The following is a 12,519-nucleotide window of genomic DNA, read 5'->3' on the forward strand; positions in this document are numbered from 1 at the left end:
TTTTTTGCCAGTAAAAGTATACTGCGGATCAACAATATCATTATTTTCTCTGATTTTATTAGTTCTTTTGGATGAAATGCCCGTCTCCTAATAGCATTTTTCCATTCTGGCTTTCCAGTGGATTATTGACTTATAACCGTGTGTTCTTTTCTGATAACGCCACTGTTTCAATAAATTAAAAATTCAAATGATTCTATGTATTTTGTCCTTTTAAGAAAAACTAATATTGTAATCACATACTATTTGTTGAATAAATATTGTTTAAACCAAGAAAAACTAAGAAACTAAAGGACAAATTTTGTTCCGCGTGTGACGCCTTGTTTTGAATGACGTCACGTATTTTGAGTAATGGTAAACTTTATGGTTCAAAATTAATTTTGTGTTAATCCATTTTAGCTAAACCAGCACTGGATTGCATGAAACAAGAACAGACTGTTTGTTGTTACAGTAAAAGATCAAGTATATTCAACTGCTTGATTACGTTCACGTATGTCACATGACACTCGCTTAAAAAATTCCAATCTTTTACCAAAACAAACAAAAATGTCCACTATGCAACATTCTGTTCCGTACTTTATTTTCTTTTTTATATGAACATTACTTTCCTAATTAACGGAAACATATACCTTTTCTGTTTAAAACTGTTTCAAGGATTTTTGTTTTCACCATCAATTAAAAATAAGAAAAGAAAACTATGGATGCGTTGTTTTCGGCTTCAGTATACAAACACTTTCCACTATATATATATTGAAAAATGAGCAGTCAAAAAGTGCAAATACCCTTACAGAAAGTGAAATTGTTACAATCCTATCACACACGCAAAATGTATCTCTATGCAATTTGGAGTTTGTTTTATATATCAGTATCGTTTCTCGTCTCAGAGGGGCGTGTAACTCAAGGTATGTTCATCGCAATTTTTTCTTCTTTTATTGCAACTAAATTTCTTTTTTTTTTCTCTTCTTTTTATCTAAGTATCTTTAAATGTTCCAAACAGAGAAAGTATCATAATACTTGCACTTGTTTGATTTCTTATCACAATAATTACTTGTTTCAAATTCTTTTCATTTAACTAGCTCGAAACAATGAAAAAACAGGCAGTGATCGAATTCTAATAATTAAACTTATAATGATTTAACTTGCACTGATGTAACTTGCCATCATGTAACCTGCAAAGATGTAACTCGTAATAATGTAACATGTAATGATGTAACTTGCAAAGATGTAACTCGTAATAATGTAACATGTAATGATGTAACTTGCAAAGATGTAACTCGTAATAATGTAACATGTAATGATGTAACTTGCAAAGATGTAACTCGTATAATATAACATGTAATGATGTAACTTGTAACGATGTTTACTTTCATTTTAGAGGATGATATATGTAGAAGAGAACATGGTAATTTTTAATTTTTTACATATAATAAACAGATATGTTTATTTGTTTTTGTTTCAAACATGCATATATTCTGGGCTGTAATTGTTCGTAATGTAAACATTTTGTTTTCAGATCCTAATCTGCGTATCCCCGGTTATTATGAATTACATTATATAAATGTATATAAGTGTCCATGTATATCAGTATTTAATCATGTTATACAACATTTTATAACACTATAACATTGCACAACGTAGTTATGCAAGGTTTTATACATAGAATATAATATCAAGTTAATATATTATATTACATAATATGATTTTATACATAAAACATTCATATTATGTATAGAAACATTTCGCAATATACGGGGTTACACAAATTGAGGTCTGAAAAGTATTTTTAACCTTAGGATACATTGTATGTATGTTAACATGAAATGATATACAATTATTGACTCTTGAGCCATTGGATATCACAACATCTCCAATGGCTCAAGAGTTAATAACTGTTTTATTATATGGGTTCAGGTTTATGAATAAGTAACAAATATTTGTTGCAACATATTTAATATTTAAAAGTAACAATAACTGTGTGAAACTTCCATGCTGTTTTCAGAAAGTCATGTTTAAAACATGATATATATTTTGAAAGATGAAGACCGGTTTCGGCAAATGAAATTTAGGATATTTTTAGAACAAACAATAAACATGTTTGTGTGTATATTAACAGCACAGTATGATATATTTAAAATACTACATTCCAAGTAAGAGCACACTACGAGTATATAGTGCCTCTTATAACAGGAAGTCGTTTTAACAAATGGCTTTTACTAGTACATGTAAGACATTTATATTAAATGTGATTGAAGCTCTACTACATACATACTGTAATTAAGTTGTGTGTTCAGTCAAGGAAACTATAGTTGATGAGGATTTTCTAGATTTAAATCAATATATGAGCCGTGCCATGTGAAAACCAACATAGTGGCTTTGCGAACAGCATGGATCTAGACCAGCCTGCGCATCCGCGCAGTCTGGTCAGGATCCATACTGTTCGCTTTCAAAGCTTTATGCAATTAGAGAAACCGTTAGCGACCAGCATGGACCCTGACCAGATTGCGCGGATGCGCAGGCTGGTCTGGATCCATGCTGGTCGCAAAGCCACTATGTTGGTTTTCTCATGGCGCGGCTCAATAATCATGATAGAATATTTTAGAGAAAGATGAGCATAGTATATCTTAAAATGATACAAACAAATTCTTTATTTTTCTGACATTATAGTAATACATAATTTGATGGTACCGGTAATTGAAAATCGCTCTAAAAAGGGTTCCTTATCTGTAAAGGACATTCATATGTATATTGAAAAACAAACACTACTGGTCTATTTAAAGATGTTCTGTGTGTCTTTCACGAAAATGTTTTATTTCAAGATAATATCTAGATCTAGAAAATACACATATGTTACAAAACAATATCTAGTAAAAGCTGTAGTTAAAATGCTGAAGGACAACGTTCCTTATGCTGAAAATATCTTTTCATTTTCCAGATTAACAGCTATCTAACTTTAATATTATTGACTCACAACCTCTGGAAAAACATGCATATACTTCACAACTCGTATATATGGTTGATTTTTTTCTCAAATGTTGATGATACTGACGTGTTCAGTTTTATACTTATAGCTGTCAACCAAAATATCAGTTAATTAATTATACATCTATCTATATATTTAGCTTTCATTCCTACCTTGACTTTATATCTTTATAACGGGCGTATATATTTCAACATACTTAGGATTATTGCATTTCTATTATAATTCACGTTACAGAGTACAAAAATGCACATCTAATTACCATTGCTAGCCTAATTACTTCTGAAACAGTTAAATCCTTCGTACATGAATACAGTTTGATATGCTGTTCCAATTTAAGGGGTTTGCACTCAGTTCATGTACGAAAACGTCCGATTGCTTGCACAAAGAAGCTCCGGATGTAAGAACTTTTGCCAGTGTGCGCATGCGTCAACTCAGCTGGATGGTTCTGTCACATATATGTGGGTGAAACACGAATGTCCAGCAGGAACCTTGTTTGATGAAAGTCTTCCAGCCCGTGTGTGCAACCATGCTAACCAAGTGCAGTGCAACGGTAATAATAGCATAATCACTTTTCGTTCTTTTTATAAGGTTGACCTTCCCGTATTGTAGAAAAGAATATCAAACTTAATAACATAATAATGGTATTATATACAGAAAAAAAGATATGTACGACTTATTTTTTGTTCACAAGCATTTTTAATTTCCTTGACTTAATTATTTCATACAATTTAAGTTTCACAGGGACATTCTGTTGTAAATATAAATGTAACATGCTCTCTAGATTATATAGGCATGCAGCAGAGCATGGTTTTGTTATGGGAAATACATTTGTTATGGGAAATACATTCTAATAACAATATAAAGGGCAATGGTTGCAATAAACTGTATTTACATTCTTTTAAATTGATAATTATTTTATAAGGACCGTCAGCCTGTAACAAATTATGCCCCAAGAATGACAGTTTTTCACATCAAATAAAAGCTAGAAAATCTGACAAATGACAAAAACTAGCAAATGATCAATAATTATTCTAAACACTGACTTTAATTAGTCACCGCATTTTGATTTTCAGCAAACGTGGGTGACGATTGTGAAGGAGAACATGGTATATTTACAAATATTTTGTAAAGAAATTATAAATTTTCCTTTCAATTTGTATCTGTTGCTGACGAATATCTAAATACTGATTTCGTTTTCACAAGAAACTGTTACATTGTAACTAAGTTCATCGTACTATTAACAATACTCAGGACTGCCTGAGTCCGTTTTGGTTAGAAGTCTCTAAACATATCTTAACAAAGCCATTGCTTGAAAAGATTGAACGCAAATAATAATCAATAAGCATGATAGGATTGGAACTTTACTAATTGATGAAAAGGAGCCCAGAACAATAACCCCGTTGATACCGGTGAGGAGGTACGTGTATACAAAGATGCTATGCGGAATATAACTAAATGCGGATTTCACTACTTTCAAATACGATGATATAATATAGATTGACGGACTATACAAACACTTATACGATTGACTTTAATCATAGGTGTGTGCAATCAGTTCACATATGAACACACTCGCCTTCTTCCTCTGAAAAGTTCCGGGTGTGTGAACTTTTGCCAGTGTGAACATGCGTCAACTCAGTCTGACGGTTCTGTGACATACAAGTGGGCGAAGCAAGAGTGTCCAGCTAGAACTTTGTTTGACGAGAGTATTAAAGTCTGTAACCACGCTAATCTAGTTCATTGTGCAGGTAAATGTTATTTTAATTGAACAGTGAACGCCATTGGGCACTAGACTCCCTCATATCTCGTGAGCATTAATTTGTACTTACGCAGCTTGTAGGTTCTGTGACAAGGGACGCCCCATATAGGTTTACATGTACATTTGCAATGCATGTTTGAATAGTGCATCTGTTGTACGTTCGTGACTTGTGCATTTCATAATAGTCCTTATTTGTGCATGTTTCAGTAACCTATGTCTTGTACTTTGTGGCCAAGACGTCCCATAATGTTGTATAAATTTTTAACATACCTATACCATCTAAACATGTTCTGTCAAACATACATTTTTGTTAGCCTATAATTATATTTTATGACTCTTATAAGCGAATTGCAAGTTAAGGTAGTTGGCCCGAAATAATGGCAAATTACATGCTCTCCGTTTCCGGTTTATATGGAACGCCATTTGAGCAACTTGTACATCCGACGAATGCCGAAACGCTGTACGAGAATACGTAGTCACACGAAAATTGTCGAGTGTCGTTACAGATTTACTACTTTAAATGAAGATAATATTTTTGTGCACACGACTGTTTTATTCGGAACTGAGTTTTCATTTGGATCATAGCAGAATTTTGCCTAACATTTCATACAGGCTGTGAAAATAAATCAAGTTGTAAAATACTTTCAAGTAAAACAATGACTCTGACTGACTGACTTCATGATAGGTTACGAGCGTTTCTGTTATTTATTGAATGAACCCTTTGGTCCCAAAAGACTAGTATGAATATTCCAAGTGTAAAGGCTGCTGTTGCAGGACAATCGAAATACATTCGTAATCGTATTTGATAAGTTTGTATTAAAGGAAAGCACTTCACTGCAAAGGAAACATCCCTTAAAAAAAAAAATTATTATTCCCCTACTTCCAGAAAGATTAAGTTGTTACTAAATATAGTAAAACGGGAAGCAAGTTACTACATTTAGTAAAAAAGTTCAAGTTCCGGAAGTAAGGAAAAGTATAAATATATTTACCAATCGAGAAGTTCCACTTCCGCTGAACATGTTAGAATGATATTAGACTCCTCCACGCGTTAAATACTACATATTAATCCGATAAGACAGATCAGTGTAACAGACTAAGAATGATATGTGTGCATCTCGATCACTTTTTCTTTCTGAAAATTTCGCAAAAATTATTATCAGTATGATACAACAAAATGGTTAACCCAAATATATTTATTTGAGCTATTAAAAAAAACAAATAGTAACCGAAATACATTGTTATTAGAAAATCGCAGGCTGATTATAGACATTTCTCTCCTTTTATTTTTGCCGAACAGAATAATTATTCATATTCATTAATCTTCCCAGTCATCTAGATTTATAAAACCATAGCAAAGATAGCCTATTTTGTATTTAAAGTGAAGCTCCAAACATTCTATATCACAACAGCTCTCCAGAACACCATATTCTAAGGCTTTATTATCTAACCTTTATTCACTTGCAGAAAACGTAAAAGAAGAGACAACAACGAAAGCAATTCGCACAACAAAAACTTCAGACGGTAATATAAGCTGCTGTATTATTATTTTCATGATCAGTTAATATTCGTAGTTTTATAGGTCTCTTTTTTGTATTTGGTTTCCAAGGTAAAAAATTCTCCTTGACAGCAAATGTATAAGATTTAAACCCAAAATCTTCGGTATACATATAATTTTCATTTATTGATTGAAACCTCCCCTTAAAGGATTTTCAATAAAAGCAGTTTTTTCTTTATTTTGTTTCAGTTAATGATGATGGTGACAGCGATACTGAATGTCAGCGGGAGCATGGTATAGATCTATATCGTTATTATTTAAACAAAATACAAATAAAACCATCAATAATAGATATGTTCAAATAGCATCTTGCAAAAATTGGAATAAATACAAACATTCACCTGTTCAGTTTGAAAAAATACCATTGTTTAACAAAGTTGATCGAAGCCAATTTACAAAAGTTGTTTTAAGATGGGTACATTGTAAACGTAACCTGCCTTGTCATCTTTAGCTGTAAGGTATCCATTCAGTTTTATGACTTTACAACAAATATTAAACCCAGTGTAGTTATTAAATATTTATGTCGCTTTACTATGCATAAATCATCATACTCTTAGTATTGGAGACTCATCTAACACTGACAACATATGGAATAAGCCATTACGAATGTTATAATATGTAAGAGTTTGCAAAACAAGCTGTACTGCACTCAAGAAACATAATTATGAATTGTAATAAAAGTTGCAGTTCATAATAATGGATTATAGAACAAATATTACTCTACAGGTGTTTGTAATCAAAACACATACGCAAATATTCGCCTGCTTCCCCTGAAAAGTTCCGGATGTAGCAACTTTTGCCAATGTGAGCATGCGTCAACTCAGTCTGACGGTTCCGTGACATACAAGTGGGCGAAGCAGCTTTGTTCAGCTGGAACTTTGTTTGACGAGAGCATTAAAGTCTGTAACCATGCTAACCTAGTTCAATGTACAGGTAAATATATTAACTTCCTAAATAAAGTCTTTTTATCAATCGTTTGACGGCTTTTTATTCGCGCTATTTTGTTATAATCCTTCCTTCACTGCATGGAATTATAACCCTTCCTTCACTGCATGGAATGGAATATCAAGCTAATGGACCCCTTATATTAATCCGTATGCAAAGTGGTCTTTCACATGTTGGTGCGGAATTTTATGTGGCTTTATCAGATACAATACCGAATGAAAATGCCGGGAAAAGATACGAGAATTCATAGTCGGGCGAATTAAGTCAACTATTATATACATCTGTATCTTAGATACAAATGTTAGAGGTCTTGTTAGCGTGCATGAAAAGTATTATGCTTTACAAGTTTATAATGAAACACATTTCAATTCGATGTTAACTTCCTTGTATTGCTAGCATGAATCCGTAGACGGCTCATTCTTACCATACCTACCTACATTTCATTTCTTCTATATGCATTAGGAGAATTTCAGTCCATCTTAATTGATACACTAAAGAAGTTCCCATTGCTTCCACAGTATGCTCAACATTCTTAATGTCATAATTATTGCCCTATATGACCCCTCCACGCCAACGTCTATATTTACCAAGTTCAATGTAATTGTAACCGCCCTACAAGAACATTCACCTCAAGAAGTATGCCAACCAAGTGAAATATTCGTAACAGTTATTTCACTAAAAGGATCAGTAAGGTGTTTTTTCCACTAGGTATAATATTGTGTACATCTGACTGTCTACTTCCCTGAGAAACGTTGGATCTGTATAATGCGTTCAAGAAAATATACAATCTGTATCTTACAGCCCTAAATGATACGAATACGTGATCAGAAGATTAATATGCAATTATATAAGCCAACAAAAATAGTTTAGCATACATTCGAAGTCAATGGACCATACAGGAACACAGTGTGGCACCGATTCGGAACGCCGACCAGAAAAACAAAATTCTAAGCTTTATACATGTTGCAGTACAGTAATAACGTAAGGTTATATTGGAAGTGTTAAATAAAACTTAAATGACATATTTTAGTCATGTTTTTATTTGTATGGTTCCAGGGAATGATGACGGTGAGGCGGATTGTCTACAGGAACATGGTAGAAACTTATGTTATATATATATATATGTATATGTTACATACCTACGTGTATTGTATTGTTTTGAATGACGTTCAGATTTGGCTACTTTTGTTTCTGGACAAAACACAATGACATGTAATTCTGATAAATTACATGCATACCTTAATCTTTTAATGGATTGCCTGATGTTAAAAAAATATAATAATCCTTATTTATAACTTTATAACTTCTGTGATCATCTGAATATTGTCTTTCCTAGAAAAACTTAGTAAAGTATTCTATGCCTGGTATTAGTTTTACATTTTTTCTTCTATATGGTGTGTGGTTTTGAGGCATGTTCTGACTTACTGTGTAATGTAGCAAATACTACTTCACAGGTGTGTGTAATCAGTTCACGTACGAACATACTCGTCTTCTTCCTCTGAAAAGTTCCGGGTGTGTGAACTTTTGCCAGTGTGAGCATGCGTCAACTCAGTCTGACGGTTCTGTGACATATAAGTGGGCGAAGCAGGAATGTCCAGCTAGAACTTTGTTTGACGAGAGTATTAAAGTGTGTAATCACGCTAACTTAGTACAATGTACAGGTAAATATTATTTTGATTGAATACGGATTACAGCTGCATACTAGACCCCCTAATTTACTGTTTGCTTTTGAGCTCGCACAGGTTGTATATTTCCTGACAATGTATATCCAATAAAGGTTCTATATGTATATTTGTAATGCTTGTTTAAATAATCAGTCTCTTATAGTTTTGTGCACTGTGAAAATTCCATACTTTTAAGGTTTTTATTTCTGCATGTTTCAGTCTCTCATATTTTGTTCTTTGAGACCTGTACATTCCATATTATTGTTGCATAAATTTTTAACATATCACTGTTTGATCTATACGACCTTTACATGTTCTGTCATACATGTTTGTTAGTCTATAATTATATTTTATGGCTCGTAATAAGGGAATTGTAAGTTAAGGTAGTGGGCCCGAAATCACGGCAAATATTCGATTTCGGCATCTTTCGGTTTTTATGGAAAGCCATTTGAGCATCATTTACATCCGACTAAATTAAATGAAGAAATGCCGTATGAAAATAAGTAAACACAAGAATTGTTGAGTGGCGTTACAGATCTGCTATTTCAAATGGAGATAATAGTTTTTGTACTCATGACTGTTTTAATCCAAACAGAGTTTTCATTATAATCATAGCAAGATATTGTCTAAAAATTCATATGGACTGTGAAAAAAAAAATCAGGTTGTAAAATAATTTCATGCAAAATAATTATTTGACTTTGATTATACGAAAACACTTTACAGTATGTGAAGAATCCCGTTCAGAAAACAAATTTATGATTCTCCCTACTTCTTGAACGCTAAAGTAGTTACAAAATACAGTAAAACGAGCGAGACGTTTCTACTACTGCCTAACATGTGAGATCTCGATTACTTTTCTTTCTGAAAATTAGCAAAAATATAGATCTATTATCAGTACGATAAGGCAATAGGTTTACCCAAACTTTTAAACATTCAGCTTTCCAACGTTAGGAAAGATCTTCTGAGCAAATACCCACAGAATGATCATTTTTAATGGAAAATCGAAGGTTCTCCCTTCTGAAATTGCAAAACAGCATATTCATTGTTCATTCCTTTTCTCAGCTTATTGCAAACCACATTGCAGTCTCATGTATTTAAAGGAAAGATCTTAGACTTGATTATTTGTAAACTTGCAGAAAAGGCGAAAGAAGAAACAACAACAAAGGTAGCTCGCACAACAAAATCTTCAGACGGTAATATAACTTAATTGCGATTTTCACGGTCAAAAAATAAAATATTCGTAATTGTATTTTTTCATATTTCGTTTCAAATAGAAAAGTTCACCTTGTCAGAAAATGTACAAAATATACAATTAAACCAAGTTCTTAAGCAAAAGAATGTTTGATTATAATAAAGTATATACTGTAACATATATTTTTCAGTTATTAATTTAAAACACCCCCGAAAGGATTTTCCATAAAAGCAGCTGTTTTTACTTAATTTCATTTCAGTTAATGGTAATAATGACAGTGATACTGAATGTCAGCGGGAGCATGGTATTAATTCATATTATTATTATTATTTAAACGGAAATACGAATATAACAATCCATAATTATTATAGATATTTTCAAATAACATATTGGAAACTTTGAATAAACACAAACCCTTCACCTGCTCAGATTAGACAAAATACTACCATTGTTTAATAAAATTGACTCAAGCTTTTTAAAGTGGATACATAGTTAACGTAGCTTGACATATCTCTGTCTGTAAGGTATTCATTACAAGTATAAACCATTTGATATCATTAAGATTTATCATTTTACAACGATTATCAAACCTAGTAAAATTATTAGTATTTACGTCGCTTTGGCATGCATAAATCAGCGTACTCTTAAGACTCTTGTCTAACGCGGAAAACATGTTAAATTGACCAGTATGAATATTAAGATATCTAAGAGTTTGCAAAATAAATTGTACGTACACTCAAAACAGAATTATATCTTTTAGGAACAGTTATTGATTATAATAATGTGTTAAGTCACAAATTTTACTATACAGGTGTTTGTAATCAAAACACATATGCAAATATTCGCCTGCTTCCTCTGAGAAGTTCCGGATGTAGTAACTTTTGCCAGTGTGAGCATGCGTCAACTCAATCTGACGGTTCCGTGACATACAAGTGGGCGAAGCAGCTTTGTCCAGCTGGAACTTTGTTTGACGAGAGCATTAAAGTCTGTAATCACGCTAACCTAGTTCAATGTACAGGTAACTATATTAACTTCCTATATAAAGCCTTAATAATTCGTTCTACGTTATTTTCGCACTTTTCTGCCATAACTCTTTCTTCACAACATAGAACGGAATATCAAAGTAATGGACACATTATATTTATCTGTTTCGGAAATATATGTGACTGTATCAGATATAATAACGAAAGAAAAATGCCGAAAAATGATACGAGAACTCATAGTCGGGTGGAATAAGACAAATATAATTACGGGTCTACTACGTTTAGGCAACTGTTGTATGCAATTTCTTTTAAATAAATGATGGAAGTCCTGTTTGCATCAATGAGAGGCATTATGCTTTAGACGGCCCGTTCTCACCGTGTCTGCCTACATTTAATTTTCTTCTACGTTCAGTCCACCTTTATCGATGGACTTTAGAAGTTCCCATTGCTTCCGCAGTATAATAAACATCTTCAATGTCATTGTAGTTGCCCTACATGACCTTCCGCGACAGAGAGTATACTCACTAAGTTCAATGTAATAGTAATTGTCCTACTTGAGCATTCACTTCAAACAGTATACTTACTAAGTTCAATGTAATACTAATTGCCCTACATGAACAATGACTTCAATTAATATACTTACCATTGTTCAGTATAATAGTATTTGCCCTACATGGACATTCACTTCAAACAGTATACTTACTAAGTTCAAGGTAATAGTAATTGCCCTACATGAACATTCACTTCAAACAGTATACTTACTAAGTTCAATGTAATACTAATTGCCCTACATGAACATTCACTTCAAACAATATACTTACCAAAGTTCAGTGTAATAGTATTTGCCCTACATGGACATTCACTTCAAACAATATACTTACCAAAGTTCAATGTAATAGTAATTGTCCTACATGAGGATTCACTTCAAACAGTATACTTACTTAGTTCAATGTAATAGTTAGTGCCCTACATGAACATTCACTTCAAACAGTATACTTACTAAGTTCAATGTAATACTAATTGCCCTATATGAACATTCACTTCAAACAATATACTTACCAAAGTTCAGTGTAATAGTATTTGCCCTACATGGACATTCACTTCAAACAATATACTTACTAAGTTCAATGTAATAGTAATTGCCCTACATGAACATTCACTTCAAACAATATACTTACCAAAGTTCAATGCAATAGTAATTACCCTACATGAACATTAACTTCAAACAGTATACTTACTAAGTTCAATGTAATACTAATTGCCCTATATGAACATTCACTTCAAACAATATACTTACCAAAGTTCAGTGTAATAGTATTTGCCCTACATGAACATTCACTTCAAACAATATACTTACCAAAGTTCAATGTAATAGTAATTGCCCTACATGAACATTCACTTCAAACAGTATACTTACTAAGTTCAATGTAATAGTAATTGCCC

At 32.6% G+C, this 12,519-nt stretch overlaps 1 protein-coding gene across 6 annotated transcripts in view; it reads left to right on the plus strand.

The window, feature by feature from the left end:
• Positions 1-767: 767 nt before the first annotated feature.
• The window catches only part of LOC123557106 (uncharacterized), a 53,175-nt gene continuing 41,423 nt past the window's right edge, over positions 768-12,519 (plus strand). For 2 of the 6 annotated variants that reach the window (XM_053543455.1, XM_053543459.1), the window contains exons 1-13: positions 768-899; positions 1,373-1,399; positions 3,315-3,527; positions 4,051-4,083; positions 4,519-4,725; positions 6,201-6,257; positions 6,481-6,525; positions 7,018-7,224; positions 8,293-8,331; positions 8,691-8,897; positions 10,038-10,094; positions 10,353-10,397; positions 10,905-11,111. In XM_053543455.1, coding sequence (XP_053399430.1) covers positions 824-899; positions 1,373-1,399; positions 3,315-3,527; positions 4,051-4,083; positions 4,519-4,725; positions 6,201-6,257; positions 6,481-6,525; positions 7,018-7,224; positions 8,293-8,331; positions 8,691-8,897; positions 10,038-10,094; positions 10,353-10,397; positions 10,905-11,111 — 1,420 coding nt within the window. In that variant the 5' untranslated portion in view covers positions 768-823. The remainder of the gene's footprint in view (positions 900-1,372; positions 1,400-3,314; positions 3,528-4,050; positions 4,084-4,518; positions 4,726-6,200; positions 6,258-6,480; positions 6,526-7,017; positions 7,225-8,292; positions 8,332-8,690; positions 8,898-10,037; positions 10,095-10,352; positions 10,398-10,904; positions 11,112-12,519) is intronic. The other 4 variants (XM_045348370.2, XM_053543456.1, XM_053543457.1 and 1 more) reach the window with 4 other exon arrangements.

This window comes from Mercenaria mercenaria, chromosome 5 (assembly GCF_021730395.1).
Source record: "Mercenaria mercenaria strain notata chromosome 5, MADL_Memer_1, whole genome shotgun sequence".
Lineage (NCBI taxonomy): Eukaryota > Metazoa > Mollusca > Bivalvia > Venerida > Veneridae > Mercenaria > Mercenaria mercenaria.